This window comes from Hydra vulgaris, chromosome 04, assembly GCF_038396675.1.
Source record: "Hydra vulgaris chromosome 04, alternate assembly HydraT2T_AEP".
NCBI lineage: Eukaryota > Metazoa > Cnidaria > Hydrozoa > Anthoathecata > Hydridae > Hydra > Hydra vulgaris.
This window is the reverse complement of record NC_088923.1, coordinates 28617646-28633848: the sequence shown is the minus strand read 5'-3', so window position 1 is coordinate 28633848 and position 16203 is coordinate 28617646. Positions and strand designations below refer to the sequence as shown.

Below are 16203 nucleotides of genomic sequence, written 5' to 3'. Positions count from 1 at the left end.
TATTATAAGAATTTATAATATTATATTATAAATAATTTAATCAAATATAATAGCAAATTCCCCGCATTTAATTTTAATTTCCCCACAAACAAAACATCATTTCTATACCATTTAGTAGATGTAAATACCGTTAAAATCTGCTCATTAAAACTAAAAAAATAATTTAAATTAACATCATTTTGGCCTCAACACCCCCCTCCCAATTAGTGACAAACTTTCCAGCACTCCCTCCTGCCCTATATTTACTGACATCATTTATGGACGACCCCTTACATGAAAAGTTTTTATAAAACGTATACTTGGCAATAATATACGTGCGTAAAACACTTATACTAAAATAAAAAACACGTATATTAAAATAAGAGATAAGTTTAGTCAAATTTGTTTCTTGTAAACATTTTATAAAACATTTATAAACTTTTAAAATATAACTATTAATATATTACAGTAAAAATATAAAAATATATCGAAATTCAGTTTATTTTTTTAAAAAAAATTTCCTTCCAAATAAGTTATATTAATTTAACGCGATAGATTTAACTAGATTTTTTAATAATGCGTAACTTAATGCGTTATTTAGTCACGCAAGGCATAAACGCAATTATGCAATTCAAATCCAAAGCGTAAGTTTTAAGTCCATAACACAATACACAATTTAGTGCCTTAGTAATGCCGTCATGAACAGATGCGCAATATGCAATTTAAGCGTCGAAAATTGTTGAAAATCTTGGTAAAAATCGCTTCTATTCTTTTTTGCCATTAAAAAAAATTTTTGAATACAAATTAATATTGCAAAATTTAGCAGAGTAAAAACGCGTTCGTACAAACTTTTTACTTCTACTAGATTTTTTAACTCAAAAAAAAAAAAAAAAAAAAATGCAAAATCGCAGTGTGATTAGTCCGGAGGCAACCCACGATTAGTGGGATTTCTTAACTTCACCAAGCCGTATTATCTTTCTTTTAGTTGTGATGATTGATGGCATAACTGGTCGTTTTAAAGGGACTTCCGTTTCACCTTTCACCACATCATTCGAATTCTAAAAAACATAAAGCCATTTACTTACACTTTAAAATACTATTTTAATTAAAACAATATAAAATTATCTTAAACAGCTTATTAAGTTTGTGAAAACTTTAATATTTATTTTATATAAAAATTATAAATATGATACTTTGTATCATGCTCATAATACTATTTCTTATTTTATTGGTTATACTTGTAAAGCATCCGCATTTGTTTGTATTTTTAAAATCAATCAAGCATGCAAATCATGAAAACTACTTAAATTTTAATGAAGAAATTAAAAATTTCTAGAACGTTACTTTATTTCATAATTTTAATTTGTTTTTAAATATATAAACTTACTAAAATAGATAAGAAAACCAAAGCCTGACACTGGTAAAGAAGTAGCCGATCAAAGACAACATAAATATTTTGAAGATAAAGATTTCAACATTTTTAATGTCAAAAAAAAAAGAAAAGAAAAAGCAGAGGAAACTAGCTGAAGTTTTTTTTCAAAAGTCAATGTCATTTTATTTCCATTTTTTATAGCTTTTAATGCCTTGCCTAATATTAAAAAAAAAAGCAACTGCACATTAAAATTTCACACTATTATTATTACCCTGTCGGCATTAAGATGAAAAAATCAGTATTGATAGAGAAGATTTGCTCCAACACAACAACAATAAGAAATATTTAGAAAGATACTAAGAGTAGAAACTAATAAAACTTTCCAAAATGTAGAAAACAAACAATATTCTAAAAATGAGACTTCTTAAATGAAGGAAAGCAATTAGTGCAAATAGATATTTATTTGTTTAAAAGCAAATTGTTTCGAGAGAAAAATTCTGGAGACGAAACTATTAAAAATATGTTTTAGATCATACTAGATAGCAACATGCTAAATAATTTCTGTAGATAAAAGCATGCTAAATAATTTCTGTAGATAAAAACATGCTAATTCCTGTGGACAAAAACTTAGAGACAATTGTAATTAAAAGTGTACAAAAAAATGCTCAGCAAAAATATTTCGCATAAATTTAACATGAACATAAAGTAATAGAAACTTTGAATAATGCAACAAAAGTTAACTTACGCACACAAAAAAACTTTACTAGGTTATTAAACAAAGAAATATCACTAACATAGTATATTAAAAAACAACAAACCTGATCATTTACCGAGATATCCAATGAGTTACTTCTACCTCTCTGCGCGACCTCAAACAATAAATTATCAAGACCAGACAAATCTATGCTACTAGAGCTACTTGTTGCTGAGTTATTCTTGGGGGAATCCAATAACTTGGAAGAAAAGTTTGTATTTTTTAAAGTATCACAATTTTTTGTCTTATCTTTAACCAAATCTTCAAGTTGCTCTAACTGTTCATACATATCTTCTTCCAGACCATGCTTTGTACTATCATCTTTATTATTAAAGCCAGTAGCTAGTCTTTCTCGAGACAAATCTTTAAGATTATATTGAACATTTTTTTTAGGGTTACCCAACAGAGTTGAAATTATCGAATGGTCATGATTTTCTTCATTAGATGAATTTGGACTATGAGAAGCAGAATTACTATTTGAGTTCCTTTTATATGTTTCATCTTTCTGTTTTAACTGCTCTTCGTGTTCCTGCAATATATTATAAAATTCTTCTGTAGTTACAGTTAGTTCTTTTGATGGCTCGAAAGACTTATCTGTATTTTTTGTATCTCTATCTAATGAGCTGATGTTAAAGTTTTTAAAAACAAAAAGATCATCACGTTTACGCAAGTTTGTTTCATTTTTTGAATATACTCTTTTAATTTTTTCAGAAACCATTGCAGCAAGATTAGCCTCAAGCAATTCAACTTCTGCAATTAATGCATTAACACTGCTTTCTTTTTCAAGAACCAAAGCCTGCAGTTCTCTGATCTTTTCATCTTTTTCTTTAATTTCTTCTGTTAGTGGAGAAAGTGCATTCCCAATCAGCAACTCTTCATCTAAACGATCGCTTTGAAAAGAAAGTCGTTTTAAAGAAGAGCGCATTGTTGAATTTTCCCCAAACAAATCTGAATAAATTTCCAACTTTTGCTCCAGTCTTTTGACCTTAAAAATATAAAAAAATAATAATAAAAAAGCACCTTATTTTTTAAATTTATCTATGGTTTGATACCTGTTATGGTTTAGACAGTTTTCTATAATATTAATTTCTTATTTATATGTGAAATTATGAGTTAAAACAGTTTATTATAAATGGATGACACCTGTTTCGTAGTTCAGGACTGAATATTTTTATAGGGCCATTGTCCTACCAAACTCTCTTTATATTCTTAAAAAAATATTTAAAAAATAAACACATAAAAAAAAAAAAGTAATCTGAAATATAAATACATCATTTTGTAGATCATGATTAGATATATTCAGTTGTTGCATCTCTTTTTCTATTCGCTGATTTCTTTCTTCAAGTTGACATATTGTATCAGCCATTTTGTCAAGTTTACATTGCATTGTTTCATTTTGATCAGAGTACCATTGTGTTGTCGCTTTCTCTTTGCTAATTTCACGCTCAAGAAGTTCAACAAGCTCTTCTACATCCCTGAATTGACGAATCTTTTCCTTTATTAATATAAAAAAATATCACATTTGCTAGAATATAATAACTTGATGTAAAATTTCATTTTTAAGATCAAAATTAACTAACTTGTAGTTCTTTATTTTGTTTTTTTAATTCCTCTAAAGTATTATCTGTAGAACTTCCTTCATTACAGTTTCGAAGAGCTTCACGTCCAAGAATATGGTTAGCTTCTTCAAGTCCTTTTAGGCGTTGTGTACATTGCTCCAGTTTTCCATTTAAATTTCTAATTGTTGATTCAAGAAGAAGATTAGTCTTCTCTAACTCTCGAAGAAATTCTTGTTGCTTGCAATTTTCCAAATTAACTTCATCAAAACGTGTTTGCAATAAAACATTTTCTTGTTCAAGTGCATCTAATCTATCATTATCTTGAGAAGGAGCTCCCGAATCACGCTCTATAGAATCTTGCAAATTTTGTATTTCAATATCTTTTTCCACTATCTAAAATCAAAATTGAAAAAACATTTATATAAAACCTAAAAACATTGTTAAAAAAAAAAAATTCAAATAATAAACTAAAGAAATAATAACCTTTTTTTCCAAAGACTTGACTTTTGCTTCAAGATACCCTTTGTTTCCTTCAATCATAGACAATTTGGCTTCAGTAGACTGCAATTTCAATCGCAACATCCGAGAACTATCTCCACATTCACAACAATCACCACCAGGAGCGGAACGAAAAGTATGCTTAAAATATTCTTCTTCCTCTTGATACTGAGTCAATTTGTATTCTGCATCTTGTTGTCTGGATGACATGCGAATTTTTTCTTTTTCACATTTTTTTAGTTTCCTATGTAGGATTTCAATTTTTTTTTCAAAATGTTTATTTTCTTGACGAAGTTTCATATTGCGTCCATCTAAGTCTGCAAGTTGTGTTTTATATTCATTATTTTGCTTTTCAGCAACATTCAAGTTTTCACAAAAATCTCGAATTTCTTTTAAAAAATTATCATTTTCTAGTTCAAGTTCTTTAACTCGTGACTCAGTATGCACTAATCTCTCTTCAAGAGTGTTGATAAATATATTCTCACCAACACGCATATCAGTAGCTGGTTCATTTTTCAATTGATCATTCATTTTAATATCTGTTAACCTACGAACTTGTAACAATGTAAACTTTTCACCTGTCAAATCCGAAATTTCACGATTTTTGCGTAATACCTAAAATTATAAAGAATCAATTAATATATTTAATACCTCAATTAAAATGCAAATTATATATCATTATATATAGTTTCTAATTAATGATGTTATCAGTTGTATGTGTGCACGTGTATGTATGAATATATATGTATGTATTTACATGCATGTGTGTATATATATATATATACATATATATGCATATATATATACATATATATGCGGTAATGGTGTAGTGGTAGAGGGCTCGCTTCATAAGTGAGAGGTTCTGAGTTCGATTCCCACCATGACCCTGGTAATACCGCGCTCAACTTGTTTCTCTTGCTTTGTTCGTAAAGGTTCGTGTTTCGGAGTTATAGAGTTGAGAGAGGGTTATAACCACAAGTAGCCTCCTCATCTGTAGTGGCCTTCTTGGCCTTGGGGAGGTGAATTACAAAAAAAATAAAAAAATAAATATACATATATATATATATATATATATATACACACGCACACACACAAACAAATACACAATACTTAATCTTTATGTTAGGTCCCGATATCCTAATAGTATTTTTGTGCTCTTAAGGTAAAAAAGTGCACTTTATTTTTTTAGAAAAAGAAAAAAATGAATATTAGTAATAAAAAAAAAGATTGCTGTCACATGCCAAAACCTCAGTCTATGTAACAGCACTCCGTTGCAGGTCAGGCCATTTGATGGCTAATGTCTGTACTGAAGCCCCTGCAACTTCCTATTTTTTAATGGCATCATCCACATGCATCTAATGTTGCATTTATATATATATATATATATATATATATATATATATATATATATATATATATATATATATATATATATATATATATATATATATATATGTATAAATTAGTAGAAAATCACTCATCACATTTTACACAGTGTTACATCAAAAATGAATAATCAAATGAAAAAAATTTAATTCATACCAAAAATTAAATTACAGGAAAATATAAATGTCGTAATTAATGAAATATTTCAGACATCTGTGAAACATGTTGACACTATTATAAAAAGAATTCTGTACAACTGTTTTACTTCTGCTTAAGATTATTTTTAAAGCTTTAATTATTTTTAGAGCTCACTAAATTTTATAGTTTTTTAAAAGAAAATTATTTTGATGCCTGCATTTAAAAATCAATTCTGATTTTTTATTTGATAAACATTCTTGGTTTTTCGCATGTGCAACCCTCTGAATTAGAAAAGGTCGGCAATAAATTGTCGATCTCAAACTGTTAGAGGTTAGCATTAAGTCAGCAAAAAAAAAATTGACATAAAGAGGTTACCATAAAATAAATGAAATCGGCAATTTTTTGCCCACCTCAAACACTTTCAGGTCGGCATTGCCGAATGCCGACCCCAATTCCGAGGGTTGCATGTGTAATTATTTTAAATTTTTCTTGTAGACATAATGTGGATTTTCGGAAATATTATTATACGCAGGTTTTTACAAACCTGCGTATAATAATATTTTCTTCTGTTGAATCTTATCTTTTGCAAAGTTCACCAGACCTACATGCTCTTCGTCCGACTATTTGAGTTCAGCTGTCTCATCTTATGATCTTAGTGTTGATGGTTATCTTCCTATAATTTGTAAAGAGTTCAATAGTCATATGCTTGGCCTGGGAATTTACATTCATTGGAATTCACCCATTTGTCGGGAAACTACATTTTAATCCACAGACTATTCTTTTATGTACTTTCGTTTAGCACCACTTCACTTATTTGTTTAGCACCACTTCACTTCGCCTTTCTCTTTGTTCTATATCGCTTTCCTTTATCTCAAGACTGCACTCTTTTCAATGATATTTCTGATTAAATTGACCAAACCCTTTCTCTTTATCCTTCAGCCAATACTTTTGTTGTTGGTGACTTTATGGCTCATCACTTTGAACAACTTGGCTCCAGTGTCAGTGACTCTGCAGGCATTAAAGCCCACAACTTTTGCCTTTCTCAATCCCTAACTCAAATAGTCAACTTTCCAACTCGCTTTCCAGACAACCCGAATCATTTACCTTCTCTACTCGACTTATGTCTTGTTTCTGATCCTAGTCAGTGCTCAGTTTCTCCACATCACCCTTAGGTGCTTCTGATCGGTGTGATCTCTCTAAAACTAATATCTCATTCTTCTTCATCATCTGAATCCTACTATCATCGTACCTCTTACAACTACCTTAAAGCTGACTGGAACTCTTTCTATGATTTTCTTTGTTATGGCCCTTGGGTAGAAATCTTTTGCCTTCCTGTTGACAAATGTGCTTCTTACATAAATTCGTGAATTCAGGCAGGTATGGAATCTTTTATTCCCTCTCGACAATTTCAAGTCAAGCCTCACTCTTCTCCATGGTTTTCCTCACATTGTGCTGCTGCAATTGCCAATCGAAACCGTTACTTTTTTTGTTTATTAATTCACCTCCCCAAGGCCGAGAAGGCCACTACAGATGAGGAGGCTACTTAATTGTGGTTATAACCCTCTCTCAACTCTGAAACACGAACATTGACCAACAAGGCCGCTGCGTGGAGAAAGAAGTTGACTTTCCAAGAATCTGTTTTTTAGATTCCCCAAAAAACAGATTCTGTTTATTACTGCAAGAAACCATTGCAAAAAGGTTTTTTCTAATGCCAAAACCCGCTATTCTCAGATCTTGAAATCTCGTATTTCATCAAAAAAATTAGACCCTCGTCTAATTTTTTTTTCTCTTCAAAAAAATTCTGGAGAGCGATCTCATTCGTCTAACTACCATCCCATTAGTCTTCTTCCTATCATAAGCGAGGTTTTTGAATCTTTAATTAACAAACACTTAGTCTCTCATCTTGAATCTAATAACTTACTTTCTGATCATCAATATGGATTTTGATCTTCTCATTCTACAGCTGATTTGCTAACAGTAATAACTGATAGGTTTTATTGTCCATTAGATAAAGGTAGAGAGGTTAAGGCCATCGCTCTTGACATTTCAAAAGCTTTTGATAAAGTTTATCATACTGGTCTTCTCCATAAGCTTTCTTTTTATGGTGTATCTGGTAACGTATTTAAGATTATTGAATCCTTCCTTTCCAATCGTAGTATAAAAGTTGTCCTCAATGGACAACACTCTTCTTCTTATTCTCTAATTTCAAGGGTTCCTCAAGGTTCAATCTTTGGCCATATACTCTTTTTAATTTACATTAACGATCTTCCAGATATTCTCACATCTAAGGTGGCATTATTCGCTTATGATACTACCATTTATTCTTGTCATGATAAGAACCCAACAATGATTGCTTGGAAGGGTCATTTGAGCTTGAAAAGGATCTCACTTCTGCTACAGCATGGGGCTCACAGTGGCTGGTGAACTTTAATTCAAATAAACTCAATTTTTTTAAGTCAATCATTATCTCAATAATTTAGATCTTCCTATATTTATGAACAGTAATGTACTTGATGAGTCATCTACCCTTCATCTTCTAGGATTAACTCTTGTTTCTGATCCTTCTTGGAAACCATATATCAAAACCATTGCAAAATTAGCATCTGCGAAGGTTGGATCTCTTTATCGAGCTTGACACTTTCTTACTCCGGATTCTATTCTTTATCTATATAAATCTCAAATCTGGGCTTGTATGGAAAACTGTTGGCATATCTGGGGTGGAACTTCTAATGATGCCCTTTCTCTTTTAGACCATTAGCACATCGTCGTAATTTTGCTTCTCTTTCTCTTTTCTACTAATACTATGTTAGGCATTGCTCTAAAGAGCTAGCGCCTCTTGTGCTATCTATTAAAAATCATTCTTGTGTTACTCCTCATTCAATTAAGTCTCATCCTTTTTCTGTGACTGTTCCTAAGTGCTCTAAAATCTCTTATTCCTCTAGTATTTTTCCTCGAACATCAGTTCTTTGGAATTCACTTCTTTCATCTTGCTTTCCTGATTTATATAACTTGCAATCCTTCAAGTTGTTTGTCAATCGTTATCTTGCTTTACAACTTTCATCTTTTCTCTTTCAGTAACTTCTAACTCTAATGAAAGGTTGCTAGCAGCTTTGTTGGAAGCGAAGATGTTTAAAAAAAAAAATGTATGCGTGTATGTATGTCTGTGTGGTGAATGTATGTATATGTATGTGCATCCCAGCCAATATCCTATCAGATCCACTAACTACTCACAACCCTTCCTACCAAAGCTTCTTGGTTTCTTATTCTTTAGACTAATTTCATGTATCTAACTAATTAAAGAAGTTTATTACAAAAAGTTTATACCAAAGTATTAATACTTTTTTTTTTTTCATACACCCTGTACTATTTTATGTTTTATTTTATATTAAAATTTATGTTTACTGTTTTTGTCTATGGTAAATTACACTTGTTTCTATATAACATATATAACATTATATAACGTATTTATATAACGTATTTATATAACGTATATGTATATAATATAGGTATACAACATAGTATATATGTATACAACATAGCATATACGTTTACAAGATAGTACAGTACAGAATAATATAAGTAAATTGCTGATCATCGCAAAAATAATTTCAACATGTTTAAAAATGGTTAATCAAAACCTCTTCTTAACTGTGGTTAATAAATAAATAAAAATAAATTACATCATTTTGTAAACTAGAGAGCTTGCGCTCAATCTTTTTCATTTGAAATTCTTTTTTTGCAAGTTGTGATTCCAAAGCAGATTTTAGCTGTTGTAGTTTAACATTGTCATCCTCTAGGTCTTCAATGTTACGATCTCTGCGTTTAATTTTTTGACGAAGATTATCACAATCTTTAGTCAACTTTGTCACTTTGTCTTGCTCTTTTAAAAGGTCTCCTTTTAAAAAGAAAAAAAAATAATTGTAGCCACGAAACATTGAAAAATAGGTTCTGAGTTGCTTAACTTAAAAATAAATAATTTTTGATGATGTAAATAAGAGATTAATGAAAATAAAAGATTCAAAACAAAATAACACAAGTCATTTGTACTAAAACAAAACAACAAAAGTTATTTGTACTAAAACAAAACTACAAAAGTTATTTGTACTAAAACGAATATTTATATAGCAATAAAGAAAATTATAAAAGAAAATATGCATAGTAAGGTGTCCCAGAAACTCCCCCCCCCCCCAAGATACTCTCAAGTTTTTCCTATTTTTAGAGGATAAAAATCAACGAGAATAAAAATATTAGTCAATAAGTGGATATCTGAAAAACTTCAACTTTGGATTAGTTTCTAAGGAACTTTTTCCTCTTATTTTAAAAAAAAATTAAACTAATTGATTATGCTTAAGTTGAATAATAAAATCATAAGTTATTATTAGCATGTTTTTATATTAATATTTATAATCATAACATTTTATATTTTTATATTTATAAACATAAACATTTATAATAATATTTTTGAAACAGGGTTGTATAAATAATATATGTAATATAAATAAATATATAAAAATAAATAAATATATTTATAAACATAAACATTAATTTTTGAAACAGGGTTGTATAAATAATATATATAATATAAATAAATATATTTATAAGGATAAACATTTATAAACATATTTATTTTTAAAACAGGGTATGCTTACGCAAAAGTTTTAAGAGGCTCAAAAACATGCTTAAACTTACAAAAACACAAGCTTTCTTTTATGTTTTGTAAGAAAGACAAAAAACCTTTTTCTGTTCTTATACATACATATTTTTGTTTTTACCAAAACAAAAAAAAACAAAACACAACAACTTCATTCAAAGATTTTCATGCATCAAATAAGCATGAGAATTCCGGTATTAATTGAATTGTGCTTATTAGGAGTGTCCACTCAAAATTTAAAAAAATTCCAGCATTTATCACTTCATTTAGATATGTTTTTCCGGGATTTTGTTTCTGAAACCGATATCTTTTTCCAGCATCAGTATTAAGAATACTTAAATTCCAACACTAATGATATTTCCAAAGTGATACAAAAATTATCTAAAGGACAACCGCTGTACTTATATACATAAAAATATGTAACCTAAAACTAAATACTACATAAATTTGTGTACTACGACTTAATTGAAAAAAACTGCAATAAATTAAAAAAACATTAACACTATAAATACTATACTTAACACCATTGAGAATTATATATTCAGAAAAAAAGACAACAAAAGCAAGGACACTTTTTAATTAATAAAATGAATTACTAAAATGAATTAAACTTGATGAAACTCTGGAGAGTCTGTCATAACAATGACTGAAGCAAAAATTTAAGCAATCAACTTAAAAAAAGCTAAAAGCAAAAACAAAACATTCATGACAGCTAACAAATAACTATTAAAAACAAAGAACTACTTGTAGGCTTACCAAGTTTCTAGTTACTATATCAAAAAAAAACTCTTATGGAAGGCACAATCAATTTAAAGCATTTTTTTATCTTAGTTAAGATTAATAAATTGCAAAATTTCTCAATAAATCACAAAATCAGAAAACTTCAAAGGAGAAACAACTTAAGATAATAATAACAATAAGATATACTGAAATAAAATAAGCCATTTGTTAATAAAAACTAACTTAACCATTTTTTTTTTCTTATTTTCAAGTTATTCAATTTATTTTTCTACTTAACAGCTTGTTTAGTTTCATTAATTTTTTTTTTAATCTATTCCCTTTCTTAACCTAACTTTTTTTCTCTGCAATTTCATACCCTCTGTAATCTTGTTTTACGCCATAAAAATAGCAACATTATTTTACAACCTTAACTTTTTGATTTAATTTTTTGATGTCAGCTGTGTCGAAGGTGATATGCATCACTTTTTGTTCTTGCTCTGTTTTCTCTTTCTCTTTTTTAGCATTATCCAACTCAATTATATATTTTTAATAGGCTGATCAAAAAGCTTGACCAATGGTGCTGTGATTTGGATTGTGTACAGTTTTAAATCATTTGTAATTAGATGGTCCTTTACAATTCTCCAGGAAATAATACTTGAAAGTGTCATGTCTGTTTTAACAGAAGAATTGTTTATGCTAAAACCATGCTCAACAGAGGCCTGGGCATGACTAAGTGTTACAACTAATTTAATGACAAAAGACAATTTGATGTAATTGCTGACAAGCACGTTGAAAATAAAAGTCGTCAAGATGATCCTTTAGATGAATAAACTAAAAGATTCTTGCTTTATGGCTTTGACTTCATTATCCATAAAATCTTCAAACTTAGATAACACCAAGTCACATTGCTGTGGTGATAAAATCCTTAAACTCATGAAGTATTCAAGTAAAGTTTTCAAATGATCAACCAATTTTTTTTTTGTCACTCCATCAAGATATTAGGGTCAAAGATACTGAATGCTCTTATCAATAATTCAATGGAGATTTGTCACAAAAGCTTTTCACCGTTGAAACAAGAAATTTCTTGGCCACCTTAACAAACTCTTTGCTTTGAGACAACGTTATCAAATTATGTTTTTTCAGATGATGTAGTTCTTCAGAAACATAAAATCATGTGTTAAGGTTTTCATCAGGTTATTAGTCAAAGTAAGATCCAGGTCTTCAACATTTTACAGCTTCTTTATTTTTCAAGGTCATCTAGTATTGCAATAACTTCAAGCATCTTTATTATCATTTCCTTTACATTTAAGTATAAAAATGGAACTGTTTGACAGTCTGGTATTTGTTCAGAAAAGGTTCAACTACATTTGTAATATAAGCAAAAAAATGTAACTTGAGTAGCATTAAGTGATCTTGAAGTGCCTTTTTCAATGTCTCTTAGCTTTTACATTTTGGTTGTTTGGATTTAGGTAAGACATTCCAGAAATTTTTTTTTTTTTTAAACATAGTCATATTGGTTCTCTTGTCAACACTTTTGTATCAGCAAAATTGTGAAGCTAACGCACTGCCTGGAAACAGCTGCAAAAACATGGCTTAAGCCATCATTTGAATGTTGAGAAAAACCACTATCCATATTTTTAAGCTGCCAATTAATTTCAGCCTTAGTAACATTTAGTTTTTTTACACACAAGTCTAATGTCTTTTGTTTTTCTGTAATTGACTCATTAGAGTCAGAAAAGACAGATGGTAAAGAACTTTTCTATTTTGGTTTTGCAAAGAATCCTTTCACTTTTCTTAATTCTATATTGCGCTTTGCTTCTTTTGCGTGATCTGTCAAGGCAGAGCGCCCACTTGAAGAGAGTTCTACTGACCTGTGGCAAACCACACACCTTGCTTTAGTATCATCTTTAAGATCTTTCTTCAGCTAATCTTTAAAGTTATCATCGTTCAACCAGTCATCTTTAAATCATCTTTGATGCTTCATTTTTTAAACTAATTCCATATTTATACTAACTAAAATAACAATACTTATCTAAAATAAAAATATAAAATTTTAAAAGGTACAAATACTGTTAGTAAGATTTAAAATAACCTTCAAAAATCAATAACCAAACACAAATTAAGCTACTAAACAGCAATTAAAAAAAAATAATCCAGTTTTTCCAGCATCAATGTTGCTTAAAGCACTAAATTTTCAGTTTTTCCAGAGTGTTTATTTAAAAACAACCTTTTTTCTAGTTTTTCTAGCATAGTGGACACCTTGTTATATTATGCAAAACATGTGTAATTTAGAGTAAGGCTCGACAATATACTTGTTGTTTGCTTATTTTAACAAAATCTAAACCTTGACATGTTTATTAACAAAATCTGAACCTTGATATATTTATTAACAAAATCTGAACCTTGATATGTTTATTAACAAAATCTGAACCTTGATATGTTTATTAGCAAAATCTGAACCTTAATATGTTTATGAACAAAATCTGAACCTTGATATGTTTATTAACAAAATCTGAACCTTGATATGTTTATTAACAAAATCTGAACCTTGATATGTTTATTAGCAAAATCTGAACCTTAATATGTTTATGAACAAAATCTGAACCTTGATATGTTTATTAACAAAATCTGAACCTTGATATGTTTATTAACAAAATCTGAACCTTAATATGTTTATGAACAAAATTGGAACCTTGATATGTTTATTAACAAAATCTGAAAATTGATATGTTTGATATGTTTATAAGCATTATACTTATTAAAAAAAGTATGCCTACTTTAGTCTTGGTCAATTAAAAAGGTAAATTTAATTACTCAGTTTTGGGCACACAGTTTTGAAACTTTTGAGATTATAAAATGAACAAATGTTATATAATTTATATAATATGTTATATAATTTAACACTATTTTAGTAGTTTTTTTTTAATGGGATGTCTGTGCAAGTAAGCTTTGAATAAAGGAGAGGTTTCTTCTGAAGTAACCTATCAATCGGTTGCCCATGAACCAGCTCCCCAGCATTGAAAATGTGCTTAGATATATACAGTATGTTAAATCTTCAAGGTCTTTGAAGTTTAAATCTACTAAGCCTGTTATAGCTTCTTCTCAAAGGTTTCCAGGCAAAGATCTTTGCAAGGGTGGATTATGTAAAGATCCCAACTATAGATGTGTCTCTGCTCTTGTTATGGATATGTAGAACAACCTGGTTTTGTAGAATTAATTATTTCTGAAGCTGCTGTCAGGTATAAAATTATGTAAAAAAAACAAAAAAATAGTTAAATACAAACATAAAAAAAGTAACCACACATAGGTAATTTGTTAACTTAAGAAATAATGTTTTTTTTAAATACTTTTATATTAAGGGATACAATTTTGAAGCTCCGTACTAAGTATTGCAAACTCATCCATTTAAGAAATCTAAACTAGAATTTCAGCATTAGTAGATTTACCAAGATGCAGGAGGATTTCATACAGGAGAGTAACAAACTCTTTGACATATCTGTGGGAAAGTTTGAGGAGAAGATCCAATAAGATCAACTTTGTTCCCAGGATTTGATTCTAATGCTTGTTCCTCTGCATCCAAGTCAAAAGTTAAAGTTTTCACAGATGAAGATTCTTTCAATGAATTGCTTCAAAGCTCTGATTCTATAGTAAAAGCTAAGATAAACAAATGATGATTATAAAGTTCTATTAATTTTGAGTAAATATTCTCAATATTCCTTTTTTCAAGTTTCTCTGGCAACACATTGGAGTTACAAGTAAAGTACTTTATGTAAAACTGCAGAAAGCCTGGCAAAGCATTAAGAAAAAGATGGACAAAATTTTTTTTTTAAACATCTTCACTTCCATCAAGGCTGCAAGCAACCACTATTGTTGTTGTATTGTTTAGAGTTGGAGGATAAAGGAAGAGAAAAGATGAAATTTATAAAGCAAGATAACCATTAACAGACAACTTAAAAGATTGCAAATTATATGAATCAGGAAAACAAAAAAAAGGGAGCTAATTCAAAAGATTTGATGATCGATGAAAAAAATTGACTAAAAGGAACTTTTAGAGTACTAGAGACTAGCACAAGAGACGCTAGCTCTTTAGAGCAGCACCATTATATTTATAGAAAAAAAGAAAGAGAAGCAACATTACAATGATATGACAACCGTTAAAGGTTGGCTGCAAGAGCAGATTCAACTATGTTTACAATGTGTTTTTGCACCTTGTCTAAAAGAGAAATATTCGAAGATCCGCTCCAGATATGACAATAGTATTCCATACAAGGATGGATTAGAGATTTATAGAGATAAAAAATAGAATCCAGTGTAAGAAAGTGGCGAACACAATAAAAGATGCAACCTTAGCTGATGTTAATTTTGCAATAGATTTGATATATGATTTTCAAGCAAGATCAGAAGTACGATTAATTACTAAAAGACGAAGGATAGATGACTCATTGAGTACATTACCGTTCATAAATATAGGAAGATCTAAATTATTGCAATAACGATTAGCTAAGAAAAATTGAGTTTTATCTGAGTTAAAGATCTCCAGCCACTGAGTGAGCCCCACGCTGTAGCAGAAGTGAAACTCTTTTCAAGCTCAAATGTCTCCTCCAAGCAATCAGAGAGTGTTGGCTTCTTATCAAGACAAGAATAAATCATCAGCGAACATTACCGTTAATGTAAATTAAAAAAGCATAGGGCCAAAGATAGAACCTTGAGGAACCCCTGAAATTACAGGAAATGAGTGCTGTCCATCGAGGAAAATTTTTATACAATCGAGAAGATCCTCAGGTTTGAATGGAAGGAGCAATAGGTTGGATCACTCCTGTACAGTATTGCAAGAAAGACCTTAAAGTTTTGCAAAAATTTGCATTGACCACAAAGACATTTAAAAAGGGGGACTACAAGAAGCTCTATAAACAAGTTGTCTTCTATTTAGGAGAAATAGCTTTTAAATAGATCTAAAAATAGATCTATTTAAAAGATTTTCTCCTAAATAGAAGACAACTTATAATATAAGTTGATTATATGTGTTAATGACTGCACAGAAAAGAATATCAGATTGATTAGGACTTTTCAGGCTAAAGGTCAGATGACATGAAACAGAATCTCATGCTTGTAGCCAGAGACAATAGAAAGTAACTTAGGAAGAACT

General features: G+C 29.6%; 1 protein-coding gene across 2 annotated transcripts in view; it reads right to left on the bottom strand.

Moving 5' to 3' along the window:
• Positions 1–353: 353 nt before the first annotated feature.
• LOC100214596 (girdin) overlaps positions 354–16203 on the bottom strand; it is a 38369-nt gene continuing 22519 nt past the window's right edge. Inside the window, exons 6-11 of one of the 2 annotated variants that reach the window (XM_065795989.1) lie at positions 9367–9581; positions 4148–4777; positions 3686–4057; positions 3376–3600; positions 2170–3090; positions 354–1037 (exon numbers count right to left, since the gene is read on the bottom strand). In XM_065795989.1, the coding sequence (XP_065652061.1) occupies positions 918–1037; positions 2170–3090; positions 3376–3600; positions 3686–4057; positions 4148–4777; positions 9367–9581 (2483 nt within the window). In that variant the 3' untranslated portion in view covers positions 354–917. The remainder of the gene's footprint in view (positions 1038–2169; positions 3091–3375; positions 3601–3685; positions 4058–4147; positions 4778–9366; positions 9582–16203) is intronic. The other variant, XM_065795990.1, reaches the window with a different exon arrangement.